General features: G+C 54.3%; 1 protein-coding gene across 1 annotated transcript; it reads left to right on the top strand.

Annotated features, from left to right (window-relative positions):
- Positions 1-1,604: 1,604 nt before the first annotated feature.
- LOC119707188 (endogenous retrovirus group K member 5 Gag polyprotein-like) lies at positions 1,605-24,883 on the top strand. Its single transcript, XM_038151785.1, has 2 exons — positions 1,605-2,308; positions 24,767-24,883. The coding sequence occupies exons 1-2, from the start codon at positions 1,607-1,609 to the stop codon at positions 24,800-24,802; spliced, it is 738 nt and encodes a 245-aa protein (XP_038007713.1). The 5' UTR covers positions 1,605-1,606; the 3' UTR covers positions 24,803-24,883.
- Positions 24,884-25,491: the final 608 nt, after the last annotated feature.

Here is a 25,491-nt window from a genome sequence, read left to right as displayed (position 1 = left end):
CTGGAGTGATTTTGAAAATTTATATCTGTGGGCCAGAGAGCAAGGGTTTTTTCCGAACCCTATGGAGGCGCTCTCTAGGGAGGCATGGTCTCGCGTGGGAGACTATCTCCTGGACACCCTGTTTGATGACTGCTCTGTGGATGTGAGACCGCTGCTGGTGCAGTGGAAAAAGCTGGGCGAGGTTTGGCAGGGATCTGCTCGTTGTAGCTCTCGGGGTTCCCTGGGGACCCCTTCTGTCCCGGACGTGGAGGAGGGGGTGTTTTTTGAGTTTCTGCGCGATGCGGAACCCTCCCCTCCACCCCAAGATGGTGAGCTGGGGGGCAGCTCCGTCCCGGAGGGTGACGCTTGTTCCCCCGAGGTGGATTGGGCTTCTGGCCAGCTGGCCCTGGGTCCGGGGGGTGGTGCCCCGCGGGCATCTGGGGGCTCGGTGGAGCCGGAGAGCCGCCCTCGCCCCGCGCCGCGCCGCGCGGGCGGCGGGACGGGGGGAGTCCCCCCCTCCCTGTGCGCCTTCCCGGCGCTCGGGGGCGTCGGGGAATCACGGGACCGGCCGCCGCCTCTGATTGAGTCTGATTCCGTGACGACCCTGTGTCCGCACTGTGGGGTTTCCACGAAGTTCCCCCTGGCCGCGGCGGGGGCGGTTTCGCCTGCCTCCGGGTCGGGCCCGTCGGAGGGGGGGGCGGTTTCACCCGCCTCCGGGCATGCGCAGTCAGTGGAAGCGGCCCGCGACGGGGCGTCCGTCGGTGCTCGGGCGGGCTCTGGCCCCGCGGCCGGGCAGCCGGCCCCGCTCCGCTCGGCGGGGGCGGTGCCCGCTGCTGCATCGCGCGGCGTGAGTTCGGCGCTCATCGGGGCTCTGCCGGACCCCCTAGAGCTGCCCCGCATTGACGCGGCTCCGTGGGCTGTGCCTCTCTCGGCGCCCCGCCCCGCCCCCGTGTCGGGGCAGGGGGACCCTGCGCCGGTCTCGTTCTGGTCCGCACCGGGTTTGCGAGCCGTGCCGGAACCCGCGTCCGCCGCGGTGCCCGATGCCGGGGCTGCGGCGCGACAGGGCGCTGGGGTGTTTACCTTCAGCGCCACGGCTGGCGCGGCCGGCGAGAGGCCGGTGGCTCCTCGGGACCGTGGTCGCTCCTCGTCGAGCTTGTGGACGATCCCTGACTGTCGGGTGACAGTGCGTCCGAAGGAACCCGCACGTTTCTGGCGGGAAGTCAAAGCTAAGTCCGACGAGATGTGTTATCCTGCCTTTTCGCGGAATCTGCAGGATCGAGGAGGAGGCTCCTCTGGCTCTGCTGTTGCTGCAGAGGGTCTCCAGGCTTTCCCTGTGATCAGGGGTGTTACTCATAACACCCATCAACCTGTTCTATATAAGCTAGAGAAGGAACTTCGTGATGCGGTTGCTAAGCATGGTCTGGGGTCTTCGGAAGTCATGCAGACGCTCCGGAGGGCTACTGCGGATGTGCTGACGCCTCATGACATCCGCACTCTGGCACATTCTCTTTTTGACCCTCTGCAATTTACAGTTTTCGAGTCCAAATGGGCTCGCATGGCGGCTGCCATGGTGCAGCGGAATGCTGCACTGGGACCGCAAGACCCCAGGCGTGCAGTTGTCGTTGACATGCTGTTGGGCACAGGGAATTTTGCCGATGCTCAGGGGCAGGCTGGCTTTGCTCCCCTTGTGCTTGACCAGTGCCACACGCTTGGCGTGGCAGCGATAATTCGGACCCTGGAGATGGCTGCTCCACGGAAGCCGTTCCCAACCATTCTCCAGGGGGTTGATGAGCCGTTCATGAAATTTGCAGCGCGGCTGACCGCATCTGTGGAGAGGCAGGTGCCTGATGCTATAACAAGGGAGATTGTCATTAGAACCATGTTGAAAGTTAACAGCAATGACGCTTGTAAGAGGGTCATAGCGGCTCTGTCTGCAGATCCTACTGTTCCAGAGATGGTAGAGGCCTGTTCGGGTCTCGACCTTTTGGGTCAAAAGATGGCTGGCATGGCTACTGCTGTGCAGCCGGTGTGGACGGTGCCGCAGGCCAAGCGGCCACAACAGGGGTATGCGCGGACCGGCAAGAAGCGGGGAAAGAAAGCGCAAAAGGCCAAATATCCCATGTTTTTGTGTGGTCGGTGTGGACGGCCAAATCACATGTCCAATGCCTGCAAGGCGACTGCTCATGTCACTGGCCAGGCTTTGCCAGGTTCGGGAAACGGGAAGCGGAGCGCACAGGGGAGATGCGCTCCGACACAAGCTTCTCTCCAGACCTCGGAGCCGATGGAGGTTTGCTTTGCCGGCTTGCCGCCAGCACCCGTGGATCAGCAGGTGTGGATGTCTGCACCGCAGGAACAGTTGTTTTAGAATCTTGTCGGATACACAAGGTTCCCCTGGATGCCTTTGGTCCCTTGGGTGGGGGCATGAGTGCTCTCCTGATGGGGAGGTCTAGTGCCACCCTTCAGGGTATCATTGTGCATCTGGGTCTCATTGATGCAGATTTCACAGGTCAAATATGTGCCATGGTTTCCACACCCACCCCTCCCGTCACGATCCCGAAAGGGACGCGACTTGCTCAACTTGTGCCTTTTAAGTCGTCTGTTCGCAGGACGGCTGACCGGTCGCGTGGAGCGGGTGGCTTCGGATCCACTGGGCCGCCTCAAGTTCGCTGGACTGCCATCTTGACCAAGGACCGTCCCGAGATGATGTGCACCCTGTCCGTCCCTGGTGCGACGCCGTCGGAAATCCGCCTCCGTGGGCTTCTTGACAGTGGGGCTGACGTCACGGTTCTCTCCCTTGCCGCCTGGCCCCCAGAGTGGCCCCTGAATCCGGTGGAGACGCCTGTCGCAGGACTGGGAGGGACGGCGCAATGCTTTGTGAGCCAGCGGCCAGTCCTGGTCGCGAACCCGGAGGGACAGATGGCCTGGGTTAGGCCTCATGTTACCTCTACCCCTGCTAACCTCTGGGGGAGGGATGTTCTGTCCGCCTGGGGGGTGCGCATCGGGACGGGTTTTTGATGGGGGCCACTGCGACGAAGGGCGCACAGTGTCCAACGCCTCCTATACGGTGGCTGGTGGACAAACCTGTCTGGGAAAACCAGTGGCCCCTCCCTCAAGAGAAATTGGTCGCCCTTCGGAAGCTGGTGCAGGAGCAGTTGGACCAGGGTCATCTGGAGCCTTCTACCAGTCCCTGGAACACTCCTGTCTTCTGCATCAAAAAGAAATCTGGGAAATGGAGGTTGTTGCAAGACCTCCGCAAGGTCAATGCCGTGATGGAAAGCATGGGAACATTACAGGTGGGCATGCCATCACCTACCATGCTTCCCGCAGACTGGCCGGTCCTCATTGTGGATCTGAAGGATTGTTTCTTTACGATTCCTTTGCATCCCAATGACAGGCCAAAATTTGCCTTCTCTGTGCCAGCAATTAACAATGCTGAGCCCGCACAGAGATATCAATGGAGGACATTGCCCCAGGGCATGCGCAATTCCCCGGCCATATGCCAGTGGTATGTGGCCCGTGCCTTGTCTGGAGTTCGCAAGCAGTTTCCTGATGCGCGTCTGTATCATTATATGGACGACATTTTGGTGGCTGCGCCCACCCAGGATGAGCTGCTGAGGATTCAGCCTCAGTTGCTCCATGCTTTGCATGCTCATGGGCTGCAGGTGGCTCCAGAAAAGGTGCAACAACAACCACCCTGGAAATATTTAGGGGTCAAAATTCTGGAACGGACAATCTGTCACCAGGAGGTGCAATTTGTGCATTCTGTGAAGACACTGAATGATGCTCAGAAGTTAGTAGGTGTCATCACTTGGTTGCGTCCGTATTTGGGACTGACCGATGCACAGCTGTCTCCACTGTATGATTTGTTGAAAGGAGACTCTGATCTAAAGTCACCTCGCACATTGACCCCTGAGGCGCACAAAGCGCTGGAGGTGGTTCAGCAAGCTGTTTCGGCTTGCCAGGTTCATCGCATTGATCCCTCCGTTGATGTCACTGTGTTCATCACCACTCCAGATTCGCATCCCACAGGTATCATTGGCCAGTGGAGTGACAAGTGGTCCGATTCCTTGCACATCTTGGAATGGGTTTTCCTGCCCCATCAGCCGCAGAAGACGGCAACTGCATTGTTTGAGCTACTCGCTCGCTTGATAATCAAATGCCGGCAACGGTGTTTGCAATTGATGGGTGCGGATCCCGCAAAGATTGTACTTCCGGTGCAACGGGAGGATTTTGACTGGAGCTTTGCAAACAGCGTGTCCCTGCAGAGTGCTCTGGAAAACTTTTCAGGGCAGATCACTTATCATCTGCCCAGCCATAGGCTATTGCATATGGCAAAATTCACACAAATCTCTTTGCGGCCCAAAAATAGTCAGGAACCTGTGCAAGGACCCACCGTCTTCACTGATGGTTCCGGGAGGACCGGAAAGGCCATTGTTACCTGGAGGGACGGATCTGAGTGGCAGGTTCTGGAAGGTCATGAGGATGGATCAGCCCAATTGGTTGAATTGAGGGCTGCTGTCATGGCATTTGAGAAATTTTCCCAGGAACCTTTCAACTTGGTCACGGATTCCGCCTATGTGGCCGACATCGCACAGCGATTGGGTCATTCGGTTTTGAAGGAGGTCAGTAATCCTGCCTTGTTTCATTTGCTGAAGACCTTGTGGTGTGCCATTCAGGCTCGGGTTCATCCTTTCTATGTTCTGCATGTGAGGAGTCACACCTCTTTGCCAGGGTTTGTAGTGGAAGGTAACGCGAGGGCTGACAAGTTGGCTAACCCAGCGTGGGTAGCACCTCAGCCTGATACACTCGCGCAGGCCAAGGCATCGCATGGGTTTTTCCACCAGAACGCACATACACTGCAGAAGCAGTTTCAGCTGACGCCAACTGAGGCTCGTGACATTGTCGAGTCGTGTGACGACTGCCACGCACTGGCTCCGCCTTTGCCGGCAGGGGTAAACCCCAGAGGCCTTAGGGCCTTGGAGCTTTGGCAGACCGATGTCACCCAGATTGCCGAGTTTGGCCGGTTCAAGTATGTGCATGTCACTGTGGACACGTTCTCCTCTGCGATGTGGGCTTCTGCTCACACTGGAGAAAAGGCCCGTGATGTCATTGCCCACTGGAGGCAGGCCTTTGCCGTTCTGGGCATACCTTCTGCTGTGAAGACCGACAATGGTCCTGCTTACGCATCGCAGAAGGTGCGGCAGTTCCTGCAGTTGTGGGGTGTCTCACACAAGTTTGGTATCCCTCATTCTCCAACTGGTCAGGCAATTGTAGAACGCGCTCATGGTACTCTGAAGCGGGTTCTTCAAAAACAAAAACGGGGAATGCAGGGTGAAACCCCGCAAAGTCGGTTGGCAAAAGCTTTGTGCACAATCAATCATATCACTGTGCCGCAGAACTCAAACAATCCTGTCATTTTGAATCATCATCTCTCGTTGCAGGCTGCGGATGAGGCACATCAGCCTCGAGCGAAGGTTCGGGTGCGGAATTTAGTCACCAAACAATGGGAAGGTCCCTATGACCTTATCGCTTCGGGGCGCGGGTATGCTTGTGTATCCACAGATACTGGGGTGCGCTGGGTACCTTCGAAGTGTATTCGCCCTGACCTGCAACCGCAGAGACAGAATCCGGCCGACGGGCAAAATGGAAACCGTGACCAACCTGAAAGGCATCAAGCGGGTGACTCATCGAGTGATGACTCGGAAGCAGACAACGCGAGTGATCACTCCGATGATTCCTCTGCAAATGGACACTGAACATTGTTCATGGTTTTCACATTGTTCATTTTCTTTTCTTTTTCTTTTTTAAACGGAAAAGGGTGAGATGTCACCCTGATTTTCTAAGACTTTGCTAAGCCTTCTGATGTTTTCATTCTTGTAACGAACTTTCTCACACACAGTTCTGTAAACAACTTATGTTTTGCATTCTTTCATGGAGGAGGAGAGAATTGATGGACTCTTGGTCTGTCCAGTGTCATTGGAGAGGTGGCACTGTCACCCTCCAATCCACTGTCACTTTTGGAAAACTATAAATGTTGGAGTCAGAAAATAAAGGTCCCTCTTTTTGTTCACCTGGAGAGCAGCAGTGTCCGTGTCGTCTTTTCGTGTCGTATTACGACACCTCACAGCGCCCCATACAGGCGAGGCAACTTTCCGCCAATTTTGGCCATTTTCTGCAAGAAAAAGGCGCCATGCCCCCAGGGTCCTGGGTATCAGATGAAAGCTGGCTTTCGGGGCTTTAACCCCATGCAGGACCCTGGTTGCTGCCGACTTTTGTTTTGGAGAAATCCAGCAAAGTTTGCCAATTGCTGCCTCACAGCGCCCCCTACAGACAGGGCAAGTGTCCACCAATTTTGGCCATTTTTCACGGGAAAAAAGCACCATCCCGCCAGGGTCCTGGGTATCAGATGAAAGCTGGCTTTCGGGGCTTTAACCCCATGCAGGCCCCTGATTGCTTCCGGCTATTGTTTTGGAGAAATCCAGCAAAGTTTGCCAGTCGCTGCCTCAGAGCGCCCCCTACAGGCGGGGCAAGTTGCCTCCAATTTTGTTCATTTTCCACGGGAAAAAAGCACCATCCGGCCAGGGTCCTGGGTATCAGATGAAAGCTGGCTTTCGGGGCTTTGGGGGCTTTAACCCCATGCAGGACCCTGGTTGCTGCCGGCTTTTGTTTTGGAGAAATCCAGCAAAGTTTGCCAATTGCTGCCTCACAGCGCCGCCTACAGGCGAGGCAACTTTCCACCAATTTTGGCCATTTTCCACGGGAAAAAGGCACCATGCCCCCAGGGTCCTGGGTATCAGATGAAAGCTGGCTTTGGGGGCTTTAACCCCATGCAGGCCCCTGGTTGCTGCTGGCTTTTGTTTTGGAGAAATCCAGCAAAGTTTGCCAATTGCTGGCTTACAGCACCCCCTACAGGCGTGGTAAGCTGCCACCAATTTTGGCCATTTTCTGCAAGAAAAAGGCGCCATTCCCCCAGGGTCCTGGGTATCAGATGAAAGCTGGCTTTCAGGGCTTTAACCCCATGCAGGCCCCTGGTTGCTGCCGGCTTTTGTTTTGGAGAAATCCAGCAAAGTTTGCCAATTGCTGCCTCACAGCGCCCCCTACAGGCGGGCCAAGTTGCCACCAATTTTGTTCATTTTCTGCAAGGAAAAGGCACCATGCCCCCAGGGTCCTGGGTATCAGACGAAAGCTTGCTTTTGGGGCTTTGGGGGCTTTAACCCCATGCAGGACCCTGGTTGCTGCCGACTTTTGTTTTGGAGAAATCCAGCAAAGTTTGCCAATTGCTGCCTCACAGCGCCCCCTACAGGCGAGGCCACTTTCCGCCAATTTTGGCCATTTTCCATAGGAAAAAGGCGCCATCCACCCAGGGTCCGGGGTATCAGATGAAAGCTGGCTTTCGGGGCTTTAACCCCATGCAGGCCCCTGATTGCTTCCGGCTTTTGTTTTGGAGAAATCCAGCAAAGTTTGCCAATTGCTGCCTCACAGTGCCGCCTACAGGCGAGGCAACTTTCCGCCAATTTTAGCCATTTTTCACGGGAAAAAAGCACCATCCCGCCAGGGTCCTGGGTATCAGATGAAAGCTGGCTTTGGGGGCTTTAACCCCATGCAGGACCCTGGTTGCTGCCGGCTTTTGTTTTGGAGAAATCCAGCAAAGATTGCCAATTGCTGCCTCACAACGCCCCCTACAGGCGAGGCAACTTTCCGCCAATTATGCCCATTTTCCATAGGAAAAAGGCGCCATCCACCCAGGGTCCTGGGTATCAGATGAAAGCTGGCTTTCGGGGCTTTAACACCATGCAGGACCCTGGTCACTGCCGGTTTTTGTTTTGGAGAAATCCAGCAAAGTTTGCCAATTGCTGCCTCACAGCGCCCCCTAGAGGCCGGGCAAGTTGCTAAAAATGTTAGCCATTTTCTGCATGAAAAAGTGCCGTCCTGCCAGGGTCCTGGGTATTAGATGAAAGCTGGTTTACGGGGCTTTAACCCCATGCAGGCCCCTGATTGCTTCCGGCTTTTGTTTTGGAGAAATCCGGCAAAGTTTGCCAGTTGCTGGCTCCCAGCGCCCCCTACAGGCGGGGCAAGTTGCCTCCAATTTTGGCTATTTTGCGCGGGAAAAAAGCACCATCCGGCCAGGGTCCTGGGTATCAGATGAAAGCTGGCATTCGGGGCTTTGGGGGCTTTAACCCCATGCAGGACCGTGGTTGCTGCCGGCTTTTGTTTTGGAGAAATCCAGCAAAGTTTGCCAGTCGCTGTCTGAAAGCGCACCATACAGGCGAGGCAAGTTGCCACCAATTTTAGCCATTTTCTGCAAGAAAAAAGCACCATGCCCCCAGGGTCCTGGGTATCAGATGAAAGCTGGCTTTCGGGGCTTTAACCCCATGCAGGACCCTGGTTGCTGCCGGCTTTTGTTTTGGAGAAATCCAGCAAAGTTTGCCAATTGCTGCCTCACAGTGCCCCCTACAGGCGAGGCAAATTGCCACCAATTTTAGCCATTTTCTGCAAGAAAAAATGCCGTCCTGCCAGGGTGCTGGGTATCAGATGAAAGCTGGCTTTGGGGGCTTTAACCCCATGCAGGCCCCTGATCGCTGCCGGCTTTTGTTTTGGAGAAATCCAGCAAAGTTTGCCAATTGCTGCCTCACAGCGCCCCCTAGAGGCCTGGCAAATTTCTAAAAATGTTAGACATTTTCTGCAAGAAAAAGTGCCGTCCGGCCAGGGTCCTGGGTATCAGATGAAAGCTGGTTTACGGGGCTTTAACCCCATGCAGCCCCCTGATTGCTGCCGGCTTTTGTTTTGGAGAAATCCAGCAAAGTTTGCCAATTGCTGCCTCACAGCGCCCCCTACAGGCGGGCCAAGTTGCCACAAATTTTGTTCATTTTCTGCAAGGAAAAGGCACCATGCCCCCAGGGTCCTGGGTATCAGATGAAAGCTTGCTTTTGGGGCTTTGGGGGCTTTAACCCCATGCAGGCCCCTGGTTCCTGCCGACTTTTGTTTTGGCAAAATCCAGCAAAGTTTGCCAATTGCTGCCTCACAGCGCCCCATACAGGCGAGGCAACTTTCCGCCAATTTTGGCCATTTTCTGCAAGAAAAAGGCGCCATGCCCCCAGGGTCCTGGGTATCAGATGAAAGCTGGCTTTCGGGGCTTTAACCCCATGCAGGACCCTTGTTGCTGCCGACTTTTGTTTTGGAGAAATCCAGCAAAGTTTGCCAATTGCTGCCTCACAGTGCCCCCTACAGACAGGGCAAGTGTCCACCAATTTTGGCCATTTTTCACGGGAAAAAAGCACCATCCCGCCAGGGTCCTGGGTATCAGATGAAAGCTGGCTTTCGGGGCTTTAACCCCATGCAGGCCCCTGATTGCTTCCGGCTATTGTTTTGGAGAAATCCAGCAAAGTTTGCCAGTCGCTGCCTCACAGCGCCCCCTACAGGCGGGGCAAGTTGCCTCCAATTTTGTTCATTTTCCACGGGAAAAAAGCACCATCCGGCCAGGGTCCTGGGTATCAGATGAAAGCTGGCTTTCGGGGCTTTGGGGGCTTTAACCCCATGCAGGACCCTGGTTGCTGCCGGCTTTTGTTTTGGAGAAATCCAGCAAAGTTTGCCAATTGCTGCCTCACAGCGCCGCCTACAGGCGAGGCAACTTTCCGCCAATTTTGGCCATTTTCCACGGGAAAAAGGCACCATGCCCCCAGGGTCCTGGGTATCAGATGAAAGCTGGCTTTGGGGGCTTTAACCCCATGCAGGCCCCTGGTTGCTGCTGGCTTTTGTTTTGGAGAAATCCAGCAAAGTTTGCCAATTGCTGGCTTACAGCACCCCCTACAGGCGTGGTAAGCTGCCACCAATTTTGGCCATTTTCTGCAAGAAAAAGGCGCCATTCCCCCAGGGTCCTGGGTATCAGATGAAAGCTGGCTTTCGGGGCTTTAACCCCATGCAGGCCCCTGGTTGCTGCCGGCTTTTGTTTTGGAGAAATCCAGCAAAGTTTGCCAATTGCTGCCTCACAGCGCCCCCTACAGACAGGGCAAGTGTCCACCAATTTTGGCCATTTTCTGCAAGAAAAAGGCACCATGCCCCCAGGGTCCTGGGTATCAGATGAAAGCTGGCTTTTGGCGCTTTGGGGGCTTTAACACCATGCAGGCCCCTGGTTGCTGCCGGCTTTTGTTTTGGAGAAATCCAGCAAAGTTTGCCAGTCGCTGTCTGACAGCGCCCCATAGAGGCGAGGCAACTTGGTAAAAATGTTAGCCATTTTCTGCAAGAAAAAGGCGCCATGCCCCCAGGGTCCTGGGTATCAGATGAAAGCTGGCTTTTGGCGCTTTGGGGGCTTTAACACCATGCAGGACCCTGGTTGCTGCCGGCTTTTGTTTTGGCGAAATCCAGCAAAGTTTGCCAGTCGCTGCCTCACAGCGCCCCCTACAGGCGGGGCAAGTTGCCTCTAATTTTGTTCATTTTGCGCGGGAAAAAAGCACCATCCGGCCAGGGTCCTGGGTATCAGATGAAAGCTGGCATTCGGGGCTTTGGGGGCTTTAACCCCATGCAGGCCCCTGATTGCTGCCGTCTTCTGTTTTGGCAAAATCCAGCAAAGTTTGCCAATTGCTGGCTCACAGCCCCCCCTTCAGCTGGGGCAAGTTGCCGCCAATTTTAGCCATTTTCAGCAAAAAAAAAGGCGCCATGCCCCCAGGGTCCTGGGTATCAGATGAACGCTGGCTTTTGGGGTTTTAACCCCATGCAGGCCCCTGGTTGCTGCCGACTTTTGTTTTGGAGAAATCAAGCAAAGTTTGCCAATTGCTGCCTCACAGCGCCCCCTACAGGCGAGGCAACTTTCCGCCAATTTTGGCCATTTTCCATAGGAAAAAGGCGCCATCCACCCAGGGTCCGGGGTATCAGATGAAAGCTGGCTTTGGGGGCTTTAACCCCATGCAGGCCCCTTGTTGCTGCTGGCTTTTGTTTTGGAGAAATCCAGCAAAGTTTGCCAATTGCTGGCTTACAGCACCCCCTACAGGCGAGGTAAGCTGCCACCAATTTTGGCCATTTTCTGCAAGAAAAAGGCGCCATGCCCCCAGGGTCCTGGGTATCAGATGAAAGCTGGCTTTCGGGGCTTTAACCCCATGCAGGCCCCTGGTTGCTGCCGACTTTTGTTTTGGAGAAATCCAGCAAAGTTTGCCAATTGCTGGCTCACAGCGCCCCCTACAGACAGGGCAAGTGTCCACCAATTTTGGCCATTTTCTGCAAGAAAAAGGCACCATGCCCCCAGGGTCCTGGGTATCAGATGAAAGCTGGCTTTTGGCGCTTTGGGGGCTTTAACACCATGCAGGCCCCTGGTTGCTGCCGGCTTTTGTTTTGGCAAAATCCAGCAATGTTTGCCAATTGCTGCCTCACAGCGCCCCATAGAGGCGAGGCAACTTGGTAAAAATGTTAGCCATTTTCTGCAAGAAAAAGGCGCCATGCCCCCAGGGTCCTGGGTATCAGATGAAAGCTGGCTTTTGGCGCTTTGGGGGCTTTAACACCATGCAGGCCCCTGGTTGCTGCCGGCTTTTGTTTTGGAGAAATCCAGCAAGGTTTGCCAATTGCTGCCTCACAGTGCCCGTTACAGGCGAGGCAATTTGCCACAAATTTTAACCATTTTCTGCAAGAAAAAGTGCCGTCCTGCCAGGGTGCTGGGTATCAGATGAAAGCTGGCTTTCGGGGCTTTAACCCCATGCAGGCCCCTGGTTGCTGCCGACTTTTGTTTTGGAGAAATCCAGCAAAGTTTGCCAATTGCTGGCTCACAGCGCCCCCTACAGACAGGGCAAGTGTCCACCAATTTTGGCCATTTTTCACGGGAAAAAAGCACCATCCGGCCAGGGTCCTGGGTATCAGATGAAAGCTGGCTTTCGGGGCTTTAACCCCATGCAGGACCCTGGTTGCTGCCGGCTTTTGTTTTGGAGAAATCCAGCAAAGTTTGCCAATTGCTGCCTCACAGTGCCCCCTACAGGCGAGGCAAATTGCCACCAATTTTAGCCATTTTCTGCAAGAAAAAATGCCGTCCTGCCAGGGTGCTGGGTATCAGATGAAAGCTGGCTTTGGGGGCTTTAACCCCATGCAGGCCCCTGATCGCTGCCGGCTTTTGTTTTGGAGAAATCCAGCAAAGTTTGCCAATTGCTGCCTCACAGCGCCCCCTAGAGGCCTGGCAAATTTCTAAAAATGTTAGACATTTTCTGCAAGAAAAAGTGCCGTCCGGCCAGGGTCCTGGGTATCAGATGAAAGCTGGTTTACGGGGCTTTAACCCCATGCAGCCCCCTGATTGCTGCCGGCTTTTGTTTTGGAGAAATCCAGCAAAGTTTGCCAATTGCTGCCTCACAGCGCCCCCTACAGGCGGGCCAAGTTGCCACCAATTTTGTTCATTTTCTGCAAGGAAAAGGCACCATGCCCCCAGGGTCCTGGGTATCAGATGAAAGCTTGCTTTTGGGGCTTTGGGGGCTTTAACCCCATGCAGGCCCCTGGTTCCTGCCGACTTTTGTTTTGGCAAAATCCAGCAAAGTTTGCCAATTGCTGCCTCACAGCGCCCCATACAGGCGAGGCAACTTTCCGCCAATTTTGGCCATTTTCTGCAAGAAAAAGGCACCATGCCCCCAGGGTCCTGGGTATCAGATGAAAGCTGGCTTTCGGGGCTTTAACCCCATGCAGGACCCTTGTTGCTGCCGACTTTTGTTTTGGAGAAATCCAGCAAAGTTTGCCAATTGCTGCCTCACAGCGCCCCCTACAGACAGGGCAAGTGTCCACCAATTTTGGCCATTTTCTGCAAGAAAAAGGCACCATGCCCCCAGGGTCCTGGGTATCAGATGAAAGCTGGCTTTTGGCGCTTTGGGGGCTTTAACACCATGCAGGCCCCTGGTTGCTGCCGGCTTTTGTTTTGGAGAAATCCAGCAAAGTTTGCCAGTCGCTGTCTGACAGCGCCCCATAGAGGCGAGGCAACTTGGTAAAAATGTTAGCCATTTTCTGCAAGAAAAAGGCGCCATGCCCCCAGGGTCCTGGGTATCAGATGAAAGCTGGCTTTTGGCGCTTTGGGGGCTTTAACACCATGCAGGACCCTGGTTGCTGCCGGCTTTTGTTTTGGCGAAATCCAGCAAAGTTTGCCAGTCGCTGCCTCACAGCGCCCCCTACAGGCGGGGCAAGTTGCCTCTAATTTTGTTCATTTTGCGCGGGAAAAAAGCACCATCCGGCCAGGGTCCTGGGTATCAGATGAAAGCTGGCATTCGGGGCTTTGGGGGCTTTAACCCCATGCAGGCCCCTGATTGCTGCCGTCTTCTGTTTTGGCAAAATCCAGCAAAGTTTGCCAATTGCTGGCTCACAGCCCCCCCTTCAGCTGGGGCAAGTTGCCGCCAATTTTAGCCATTTTCAGCAAAAAAAAAGGCGCCATGCCCCCAGGGTCCTGGGTATCAGATGAACGCTGGCTTTTGGGGTTTTAACCCCATGCAGGCCCCTGGTTGCTGCCGACTTTTGTTTTGGAGAAATCAAGCAAAGTTTGCCAATTGCTGCCTCACAGCGCCCCCTACAGGCGAGGCAACTTTCCGCCAATTTTGGCCATTTTCCATAGGAAAAAGGCGCCATCCACCCAGGGTCCGGGGTATCAGATGAAAGCTGGCTTTGGGGGCTTTAACCCCATGCAGGCCCCTTGTTGCTGCTGGCTTTTGTTTTGGAGAAATCCAGCAAAGTTTGCCAATTGCTGGCTTACAGCACCCCCTACAGGCGAGGTAAGCTGCCACCAATTTTGGCCATTTTCTGCAAGAAAAAGGCGCCATGCCCCCAGGGTCCTGGGTATCAGATGAAAGCTGGCTTTCGGGGCTTTAACCCCATGCAGGCCCCTGGTTGCTGCCGACTTTTGTTTTGGAGAAATCCAGCAAAGTTTGCCAATTGCTGGCTCACAGCGCCCCCTACAGACAGGGCAAGTGTCCACCAATTTTGGCCATTTTCTGCAAGAAAAAGGCACCATGCCCCCAGGGTCCTGGGTATCAGATGAAAGCTGGCTTTTGGCGCTTTGGGGGCTTTAACACCATGCAGGCCCCTGGTTGCTGCCGGCTTTTGTTTTGGCAAAATCCAGCAATGTTTGCCAATTGCTGCCTCACAGCGCCCCATAGAGGCGAGGCAACTTGGTAAAAATGTTAGCCATTTTCTGCAAGAAAAAGGCGCCATGCCCCCAGGGTCCTGGGTATCAGATGAAAGCTGGCTTTTGGCGCTTTGGGGGCTTTAACACCATGCAGGCCCCTGGTTGCTGCCGGCTTTTGTTTTGGAGAAATCCAGCAAGGTTTGCCAATTGCTGCCTCACAGTGCCCGTTACAGGCGAGGCAATTTGCCACAAATTTTAACCATTTTCTGCAAGAAAAAGTGCCGTCCTGCCAGGGTGCTGGGTATCAGATGAAAGCTGGCTTTCGGGGCTTTAACCCCATGCAGGCCCCTGTTTGCTGCCGACTTTTGTTTTGGAGAAATCCAGCAAAGTTTGCCAATTGCTGGCTCACAGCGCCCCCTACAGACAGGGCAAGTGTCCACCAATTTTGGCCATTTTTCACGGGAAAAAAGCACCATCCGGCCAGGGTCCTGGGTATCAGATGAAAGCTGGCTTTCGGGGCTTTAACCCCATGCAGGACCCTGGTTGCTGCCGGCTTTTGTTTTGGAGAAATCCAGCAAAGTTTGCCAATTGCTGCCTCACAGTGCCCCCTACAGGCGAGGCAAATTGCCACCAATTTTAGCCATTTTCTGCAAGAAAAAATGCCGTCCTGCCAGGGTGCTGGGTATCAGATGAAAGCTGGCTTTGGGGGCTTTAACCCCATGCAGGCCCCTGATCGCTGCCGGCTTTTGTTTTGGAGAAATCCAGCAAAGTTTGCCAATTGCTGCCTCACAGCGCCCCCTAGAGGCCTGGCAAATTTCTAAAAATGTTAGACATTTTCTGCAAGAAAAAGTGCCGTCCGGCCAGGGTCCTGGGTATCAGATGAAAGCTGGTTTACGGGGCTTTAACCCCATGCAGCCCCCTGATTGCTGCCGGCTTTTGTTTTGGAGAAATCCAGCAAAGTTTGCCAATTGCTGCCTCACAGCGCCCCCTACAGGCGGGCCAAGTTGCCACAAATTTTGTTCATTTTCTGCAAGGAAAAGGCACCATGCCCCCAGGGTCCTGGGTATCAGATGAAAGCTTGCTTTTGGGGCTTTGGGGGCTTTAACCCCATGCAGGCCCCTGGTTCCTGCCGACTTTTGTTTTGGCAAAATCCAGCAAAGTTTGCCAATTGCTGCCTCACAGCGCCCCATACAGGCGAGGCAACTTTCCGCCAATTTTGGCCATTTTCTGCAAGAAAAAGGCGCCATGCCCCCAGGGTCCTGGGTATCAGATGAAAGCTGGCTTTCGGGGCTTTAACCCCATGCAGGACCCTGGTTGCTGCCGACTTTTGTTTTGGAGAAATCCAGCAAAGTTTGCCAATTGCTGCCTCACAGCGCCCCCTACAGACAGGGCAAGTGTCCACCAATTTTGGCCATTTTTCACGGGAAAAAAGCACCATCCCGCCAGGGTCCTGGGTATCAGATGAAAGCTGGCTTTCGGGGCTTTAACCCCATGCAGGCCCCTGATTGCTTCCGGCTATTGTTTTGGAGAAATCCAGCAAAGTTTGCCAGTCGCTGCCTCACAGCGCCCCCTACAGGCGGGGCAAGTTGCCTCCAATTTTGTTCATTTTCCACGGGAAAAAAGCACCATCCGGCCAGGGTCCTGGGTATCAGATGAAAGCTGGCTTTCGGGGCTTTGGGGGCTTTAACCCCATGCAGGACCCTGGTTGCTGCCGGCTTTTGTTTTGGAGAAATCCAGCAAAGTTTGCCAATTGCTGCCTCACAGCGCCGCCTACAGGCGAGGCAACTTTCCGCCAATTTTGGCCATTTTCCACGGGAAAAAGGCACCATGCCCCCAGGGTCCTGGGTATCAGATGAAAGCTGGCTTTGGGGGCTTTAACCCCATGCAGGCCCCTGGTTGCTGCTGGCTTTTGTTTTGGAGAAATCCAGCAAAGTTTGCCAATTGCTGGCTTACAGCACCCCCTACAGGCGTGGTAAGCTGCCACCAATTTTGGCCATTTTCTGCAAGAAAAAGGCGCCATTCCCCCAGGGTCCTGGGTATCAGATGAAAGCTGGCTTTCGGGGCTTTAACCCCATGCAGGCCCCTGGTTGCTGCCGGCTTTTGTTTTGGAGAAATCCAGCAAAGTTTGCCAATTGCTGCCTCACAGCGCCCCCTACAGGCGGGCCAAGTTGCCACCAATTTTGTTCATTTTCTGCAAGGAAAAGGCACCATGCCCCCAGGGTCCTGGGTATCAGACGAAAGCTTGCTTTTGGGGCTTTGGGGGCTTTAACCCCATGCAGGACCCTGGTTGCTGCCGACTTTTGTTTTGGAGAAATCCAGCAAAGTTTGCCAATTGCTGCCTCACAGCGCCCCCTACAGGCGAGGCCACTTTCCGCCAATTTTGGCCATTTTCCATAGGAAAAAGGCGCCATCCACCCAGGGTCCGGGGTATCAGATGAAAGCTGGCTTTCGGGGCTTTAACCCCATGCAGGCCCCTGATTGCTTCCGGCTTTTGTTTTGGAGAAATCCAGCAAAGTTTGCCAATTGCTGCCTCACAGTGCCGCCTACAGGCGAGGCAACTTTCCGCCAATTTTAGCCATTTTTCACGGGAAAAAAGCACCATCCCGCCAGGGTCCTGGGTATCAGATGAAAGCTGGCTTTGGGGGCTTTAACCCCATGCAGGACCCTGGTTGCTGCCGGCTTTTGTTTTGGAGAAATCCAGCAAAGATTGCCAATTGCTGCCTCACAGCGCCCCCTACAGGCGAGGCAACTTTCCGCCAATTATGCCCATTTTCCATAGGAAAAAGGCGCCATCCACCCAGGGTCCTGGGTATCAGATGAAAGCTGGCTTTCGGGGCTTTAACACCATGCAGGACCCTGGTCACTGCCGGTTTTTGTTTTGGAGAAATCCAGCAAAGTTTGCCAATTGCTGCCTCACAGCGCCCCCTAGAGGCCGGGCAAGTTGCTAAAAATGTTAGCCATTTTCTGCATGAAAAAGTGCCGTCCTGCCAGGGTCCTGGGTATTAGATGAAAGCTGGTTTACGGGGCTTTAACCCCATGCAGGCCCCTGATTGCTTCCGGCTTTTGTTTTGGAGAAATCCGGCAAAGTTTGCCAGTTGCTGGCTCCCAGCGCCCCCTACAGGCGGGGCAAGTTGCCTCCAATTTTGGCTATTTTGCGCGGGAAAAAAGCACCATCCGGCCAGGGTCCTGGGTATCAGATGAAAGCTGGCATTCGGGGCTTTGGGGGCTTTAACCCCATGCAGGACCGTGGTTGCTGCCGGCTTTTGTTTTGGAGAAATCCAGCAAAGTTTGCCAGTCGCTGTCTGAAAGCGCACCATACAGGCGAGGCAAGTTGCCACCAATTTTAGCCATTTTCTGCAAGAAAAAAGCACCATGCCCCCAGGGTCCTGGGTATCAGATGAAAGCTGGCTTTCGGGGCTTTAACCCCATGCAGGACCCTGGTTGCTGCCGGCTTTTGTTTTGGAGAAATCCAGCAAAGTTTGCCAATTGCTGCCTCACAGTGCCCCCTACAGGCGAGGCAAATTGCCACCAATTTTAGCCATTTTCTGCAAGAAAAAATGCCGTCCTGCCAGGGTGCTGGGTATCAGATGAAAGCTGGCTTTGGGGGCTTTAACCCCATGCAGGCCCCTGATCGCTGCCGGCTTTTGTTTTGGAGAAATCCAGCAAAGTTTGCCAATTGCTGCCTCACAGCGCCCCCTAGAGGCCTGGCAAATTTCTAAAAATGTTAGACATTTTCTGCAAGAAAAAGTGCCGTCCGGCCAGGGTCCTGGGTATCAGATGAAAGCTGGTTTACGGGGCTTTAACCCCATGCAGCCCCCTGATTGCTGCCGGCTTTTGTTTTGGAGAAATCCAGCAAAGTTTGCCAATTGCTGGCTCACAGCGCCCCCTACAGGCGGGCCAAGTTGCCACCAATTTTGTTCATTTTCTGCAAGGAAAAGGCACCATGCCCCCAGGGTCCTGGGTATCAGATGAAAGCTTGCTTTTGGGGCTTTGGGGGCTTTAACCCCATGCAGGCCCCTGGTTCCTGCCGACTTTTGTTTTGGCAAAATCCAGCAAAGTTTGCCAATTGCTGCCTCACAGCGCCCCATACAGGCGAGGCAACTTTCCGCCAATTTTGGCCATTTTCTGCAAGAAAAAGGCGCCATGCCCCCAGGGTCCTGGGTATCAGATGAAAGCTGGCTTTCGGGGCTTTAACCCCATGCAGGACCCTGGTTGCTGCCGACTTTTGTTTTGGAGAAATCCAGCAAAGTTTGCCAATTGCTGCCTCACAGTGCCCCCTACAGACAGGGCAAGTGTCCACCAATTTTGGCCATTTTTCACGGGAAAAAAGCACCATCCCGCCAGGGTCCTGGGTATCAGATGAAAGCTGGCTTTCGGGGCTTTAACCCCATGCAGGCCCCTGATTGCTTCCGGCTATTGTTTTGGAGAAATCCAGCAAAGTTTGCCAGTCGCTGCCTCACAGCGCCCCCTACAGGCGGGGCAAGTTGCCTCCAATTTTGTTCATTTTCCACGGGAAAAAAGCACCATCCGGCCAGGGTCCTGGGTATCAGATGAAAGCTGGCTTTCGGGGCTTTGGGGGCTTTAACCCCATGCAGGACCCTGGTTGCTGCCGGCTTTTGTTTTGGAGAAATCCAGCAAAGTTTGCCAATTGCTGCCTCACAGCGCCGCCTACAGGCGAGGCAACTTTCCGCCAATTTTGGCCATTTTCCACGGGAAAAAGGCACCATGCCCCCAGGGTCCTGGGTATCAGATGAAAGCTGGCTTTGGGGGCTTTAACCCCATGCAGGCCCCTGGTTGCTGCTGGCTTTTGTTTTGGAGAAATCCAGCAAAGTTTGCCAATTGCTGGCTTACAGCACCCCCTACAGGCGTGGTAAGCTGCCACCAATTTTGGCCATTTTCTGCAAGAAAAAGGCGCCATTCCCCCAGGGTCCTGGGTATCAGATGAAAGCTGGCTTTCGGGGCTTTAACCCCATGCAGGCCCCTGGTTGCTGCCGGCTTTTGTTTTGGAGAAATCCAGCAAAGTTTGCCAATTGCTGCCTCACAGCGCCCCCTACAGACAGGGCAAGTGTCCACCAATTTTGGCCATTTTCTGCAAGAAAAAGGCACCATGCCCCCAGGGTCCTGGGTATCAGATGAAAGCTGGCTTTTGGCGCTTTGGGGGCTTTAACACCATGCAGGCCCCTGGTTGCTGCCGGCTTTTGTTTTGGAGAAATCCAGCAAAGTTTGCCAGTCGCTGTCTGACAGCGCCCCATAGAGGCGAGGCAACTTGGTAAAAATGTTAGCCATTTTCTGCAAGAAAAAGGCGCCATGCCCCCAGGGTCCTGGGTATCAGATGAAAGCTGGCTTTTGGCGCTTTGGGGGCTTTAACACCATGCAGGACCCTGGTTGCTGCCGGCTTTTGTTTTGGCGAAATCCAGCAAAGTTTGCCAGTCGCTGCCTCACAGCACCCCCTACAGGCGGGGCAAGTTGCCTCTAATTTTGTTCATTTTGCGCGGGAAAAAAGCACCATCCGGCCAGGGTCCTGGGTATCAGATGAAAGCTGGCATTCGGGGCTTTGGGGGCTTTAACCCCATGCAGGCCCCTGATTGCTGCCGTCTTCTGTTTTGGCAAAATCCAGCAAAGTTTGCCAATTGCTGCCTCACAGCCCCCCCTTCAGCTGGGGCAAGTTGCCGCCAATTTTAGCCATTTTCAGCAAAAAAAAAGGCGCCATGCCCCCAGGGTCCTGGGTATCAGATGAACGCTGGCTTTTGGGGTTTTAACCCCATGCAGGCCCCTGGTTGCTGCCGACTTTTGTTTTGGAGAAATCCAGCAAAGTTTGCCAATTGCTGCCTCACAGCGCCCCCTACAGGCGAGGCAACTTTCCGCCAATTTTGGCCATTTTCCATAGGAAAAAGGCGCCATCCACCCAGGGTCCGGGGTATCAGATGAAAGCTGGCTTTGGGGGCTTTAACCCCATGCAGGCCCCTTGTTGCTGCTGGCTTTTGTTTTGGAGAAATCCAGCAAAGTTTGCCAATTGCTGGCTTACAGCACCCCCTACAGGCGAGGTAAGCTGCCACCAATTTTGGCCATTTTCTGCAAGAAAAAGGCGCCATGCCCCCAGGGTCCTGGGTATCAGATGAAAGCTGGCTTTCGGGGCTTTAACCCCATGCAGGCCCCTGGTTGCTGCCGACTTTTGTTTTGGAGAAATCCAGCAAAGTTTGCCAATTGCTGGCTCACAGCGCCCCCTACAGACAGGGCAAGTGTCCACCAATTTTGGCCATTTTCTGCAAGAAAAAGGCACCATGCCCCCAGGGTCCTGGGTATCAGATGAAAGCTGGCTTTTGGCGCTTTGGGGGCTTTAACACCATGCAGGCCCCTGGTTGCTGCCGGCTTTTGTTTTGGCAAAATCCAGCAATGTTTGCCAATTGCTGCCTCACAACGCCCCATAGAGGCGAGGCAACTTGGTAAAAATGTTAGCCATTTTCTGCAAGAAAAAGGCGCCATGCCCCCAGGGTCCTGGGTATCAGATGAAAGCTGGCTTTTGGCGCTTTGGGGGCTTTAACACCATGCAGGCCCCTGGTTGCTGCCGGCTTTTGTTTTGGAGAAATCCAGCAAGGTTTGCCAATTGCTGCCTCACAGTGCCCGTTACAGGCGAGGCAATTTGCCACAAATTTTAACCATTTTCTGCAAGAAAAAGTGCCGTCCTGCCAGGGTGCTGGGTATCAGATGAAAGCTGGCTTTCGGGGCTTTAACCCCATGCAGGCCCCTGTTTGCTGCCGACTTTTGTTTTGGAGAAATCCAGCAAAGTTTGCCAATTGCTGGCTCACAGCGCCCCCTACAGACAGGGCAAGTGTCCACCAATTTTGGCCATTTTTCACGGGAAAAAAGCACCATCCGGCCAGGGTCCTGGGTATCAGATGAAAGCTGGCATTCGGGGCTTTGGAGGCTTTAACCCCATGCAGGACCCTGGTTGCTGCCGGCTTTTGTTTTGGAGAAATCCAGCAAAGTTTGCCAATTGCTGCCTCACAGTGCCCGCTACAGGCGAGACAAGTTGCCACCAATTTTAGCCATTTTCTGCAAGAAAAAATGCCGTCCTGCCAGGGTGCTGGGTATCAGATGAAAGCTGGCTTTGGGGGCTTTAACCCCATGCAGGCCCCTGATCGCTGCCGGCTTTTGTTTTGGAGAAATCCAGCAAAGTTTGCCAGTCGCTGTCTTATCGCGCCCTCTACAGGCGAGGCAACTTTCCGCCAATTTTGGCCATTTTTCACAAGAAAAAGGCGCCATGCCCCCAGGCTCCGGGGTAACAGATGAAAGGTGGCTTTCAGGGGTTTAACCCCATGCAGGCCCCTGGTTGCTGCCGGCGTTTGTTTTGGAGAAATCCAGCAAAGTTTGCCAATTGCTGGCTCACAGCGCCCCCTACAGACAGGGCAAGTGTCCACCAATTTTGGCCATTTTCCACGGGAAAAAAGCACCATCCCGCCAGGGTCCTGGGTATCAGATGAAAGCTGGCTTTCGGGGCTTTAACCCCATGCAGGCCCCTGATTGCTTCCGGCTTTTGTTTTGGCGAAATCTGGCAAAGTTTGCCAGTCGCTGCCTCACAGCGCCCCCTACAGGCGGGGCATGTTGCCTCCAATTTTGTTCATTTTGCGTGGGAAAAAAGCACCATCCGGCCAGGGTCCTGGGTATCAGATGAAAGCTGGCATTCGGGGCTTTGGGGGCTTTAACCCAATGCAGGCCCCTGATTGCTGCCGTCTTCTGTTATGGCAAAATCCAGCAAAGTTTGCCAATTGCTGGCTCACAGCCCCCCCATCAGCTGGGGCAAGCTGCCGCCAATTTTAGCCATTTTCAGCAAAAAAAAAGGCGCCATGCCCCCAGGGTCCTGGGTATCAGATGAACGCTGGCTTTTGGGGCTTTAACCCCATGCAGGCCCCTGCTTGCTGCCGACTTTTGTTTTGGAGAAATCCAGCAAAGTTTGCCAATTGCTGCCTCACAGCGCCCCCTACAGGCGAGGCAACTTTCCGCCAATTTTGGCCATTTTCCATAGGAAAAAGGCGCCATCCACCCAGGGTCCGGGGTATCAGATGAAAGCTGGCTTTGGGGGCTTTAACCCCATGCAGGCCCCTTGTTGCTGCTGGCTTTTGTTTTGGAGAAATCCAGCAAAGTTTGCCAATTGCTGCCTCACAGTGCCCGCTACAGGCGAGGCAATTTGCCACAAATTTTAGCCATTTTCTGCAAGAAAAAGTGCCGTCCTGCCAGGGTGCTGGGTATCAGATGAAAGCTGGCTTTGGGGGCTTTAACCCCATGCAGGCCCCTGATCGCTGCCGGCTTTTGTTTTGGAGAAATCCAGCAAAGTTTGCCAGTCGCTGTCTTATCGCGCCCCCTACAGGCGAGGCAACTTTCCGCCAATTTTGGCCATTTTCCACGGGAAAAAGACGCCATGCCCCCAGGGTCCTGGGTATCAGATGAAAGCTGGCTTTCAGGGCTTTAACCCCATGCAGGCCCCTGGTTGCTGCCGACTTTTGTTTTGGAGAAATCCAGCAAAGTTTGCCAATTGCTGGCTCACAGCGCCCCCTACAGACAGGGCAAGTGTCCACCAATTTTGGCCATTTTTCACGGGAAAAAAGCACCATCCGGCCAGGGTCCTGGGTATCAGATGAAAGCTGGCTTTGGGGGCTTTAACCCCATGCAGGCCCCTGATTGCTTCCGGCTTTTGTTTTGGAGAAATCTGGCAAAGTTTGCCAGTCGCTGCCTCACAGCGCCCCCTACAGGCGGGGCAAGTTGCCTCCAATTTTGTTCATTTTCCGCGGGAAAAAATCACCATCCGGCCAGGGTCCTGGGTATCAGATGAAAGCTGGCATTCGGGGCTTTGGAGGCTTTAACCCCATGCAGGACCCTGGTTGCTGCCGGCTTTTGTTTTGGAGAAATCCAGCAAAGTTTGCCAATTGCTGCCTCACAGTGCCCGCTACAGGCGAGGCAAGTTGCCACCAATTTTAGCCATTTTCTGCAAGAAAAAATGCCGTCCTGCCAGGGTGCTGGGTATCAGATGAAAGCTGGCTTTGGGGGCTTTAACCCCATGCAGGCCCCTGATCGCTGCCGGCTTTTGTTTTGGAGAAATCCAGCAAAGTTTGCCAGTCGCTGTCTTATCGCGCCCCCTACAGGCGAGGCAACTTTCCGCCAATTTTGGCCATTTTTCACAAGAAAAAGGCGCCATGCCCCCAGGCTCCGGGGTAACAGATGAAAGCTGGCTTTCAGGGGTTTAACCCCATGCAGGCCCCTGGTTGCTGCCGGCGTTTGTTTTGGAGAAATCCAGCAAAGTTTGCCAATTGCTGGCTCACAGCGCCCCCTACAGACAGGGCAAGTGTCCACCAATTTTGGCCATTTTCCACGGGAAAAAAGCACCATCCCGCCAGGGTCCTGGGTATCAGATGAAAGCTGGCTTTGGGGGCTTTAACCCCATGCAGGCCCCTGATTGCTTCCGGCTTTTGTTTTGGCGAAATCTGGCAAAGTTTGCCAGTCGCTGCCTCACAGCGCCCCCTACAGGCGGGGCAAGTTGCCTCCAATTTTGTTCATTTTGCGTGGGAAAAAAGCACCATCCGGCCAGGGTCCTGGGTATCAGATGAAAGCTGGCATTCGGGGCTTTGGGGGCTTTAACCCCATGCAGGCCCCTGATTGCTGCCGTCTTCTGTTATGGCAAAGTCCAGCAAAGTTTGCCAATTGCTGGCTCACAGCCCCCCCATCAGCTGGGGCAAGCTGCCGCCAATTTTAGCCATTTTCAGCAAAAAAAAAGGCGCCATGCCCCCAGGGTGCTGGGTATCAGATGAAAGCTGGCTTTTGGGGCTTTAACCCCATGCAGGCCCCTGCTTGCTGCCGACTTTTGTTTTGGAGAAATCCAGCAAAGTTTGCCAATTGCTGCCTCACAGCGCCCCCTACAGGCGAGGCAACTTTCCGTCAATTTTGGCCATTTTCCATAGGAAAAAGGCGCCATCCACCCAGGGTCCGGGGTATCAGATGAAAGCTGGCTTTGGGGGCTTTAACCCCATGCAGGCCCCTTGTTGCTGCTGGCTTTTGTTTTGGAGAAATCCAGCAAAGTTTGCCAATTGCTGGCTTACAGCACCCCCTACAGGCGAGGTAAGCTGCCACCAATTTTGGCCATTTTCTGCAAGAAAAAGGCGCCATGCCCCCAGGGTCCTGGGTATCAGATGAAAGCTGGCTTTCGGGGCTTTAACCCCATGCAGGCCCCTGGTTGCTGCCGACTTTTGTTTTGGAGAAATCCAGCAAAGTTTGCCAATTGCTGGCTCACAGCGCCCCCTACAGACAGGGCAAGTGTCCACCAATTTTGGCCATTTTCTGCAAGAAAAAGGCACCATGCCCCCAGGGTCCTGGGTATCAGATGAAAGCTGGCTTTTGGCGCTTTGGGGGCTTTAACACCATGCAGGCCCCTGCTTGCTGCCGGCTTTTGTTTTGGCAAAATCCAGCAATGTCACCCTGATTTTCTAAGACTTTGCTAAGCCTTCTGATGTTTTCATTCTTGTAACGAACTTTCTCACACACAGTTCTGTAAACAACTTATGTTTTGCATTCTTTCATGGAGGAGGAGAGAATTGATGGACTCTTGGTCTGTCCAGTGTCATTGGAGAGGTGGCACTGTCACCCTCCAATCCACTGTCACTTTTGGAAAACTATAAATGTTGGAGTCAGAAAATAAAGGTCCCTCTTTTTGTTCACCTGGAGTATCAGCAGGTGTGGATGTCTGCACCGCAGGAACAGTTGTTTTAGAATCTTGTCGGATACACAAGGTTCCCCTGGATGCCTTTGGTCCCTTGGGTGGGGGCATGAGTGCTCTCCTGATGGGGAGGTCTAATGCCACCCTTCAGGGTATCATTGTGCATCTGGGTCTCATTGATGCAGATTTCACAGGTCAAATATGTGCCATGGTTTCCACACCCACCCCTCCCGTCACGATCCCGAAAGGGACGCGACTTGCTCAACTTGTGCCTTTTAAGTCGTCTGTTCGCAGGACGGCTGACCGGTCGCGTGGAGCAGGTGGCTTCGGATCCACTGGGCCGCCTCAAGTTCGCTGGACTGCCATCTTGACCAAGGACCGTCCCGAGATGATGTGCACCCTGTCCGTCCCTGGTGCGACGCCGTCGGAAATCCGCCTCCGTGGGCTTCTTGACAGTGGGGCTGACGTCACGGTTCTCTCCCTTGCCGCCTGGCCCCCGGAGTGGCCCCTGAATCCGGTGGAGACGCCTGTCGCAGGACTGGGAGGGACGGCGCAATGCTTTGTGAGCCAGCGGCCAGTCCTGGTCGCGAACCCGGAGGGACAGATGGCCTGGGTTAGGCCTCATGTTACCTCTACCCCTGCTAACCTCTGGGGGAGGGATGTTCTGTCCGCCTGGGGGGTGCGCATCGGGACGGGTTTTTGATGGGGGCCACTGCGACGAAGGGCGCACAGTGTCCAACGC

The sequence above is a fragment of the Motacilla alba genome, chromosome 14 (assembly GCF_015832195.1).
Source record: "Motacilla alba alba isolate MOTALB_02 chromosome 14, Motacilla_alba_V1.0_pri, whole genome shotgun sequence".
Taxonomy (NCBI): domain Eukaryota; kingdom Metazoa; phylum Chordata; class Aves; order Passeriformes; family Motacillidae; genus Motacilla; species Motacilla alba.
This window is presented reverse-complemented; position numbering and strand designations above follow the sequence as displayed.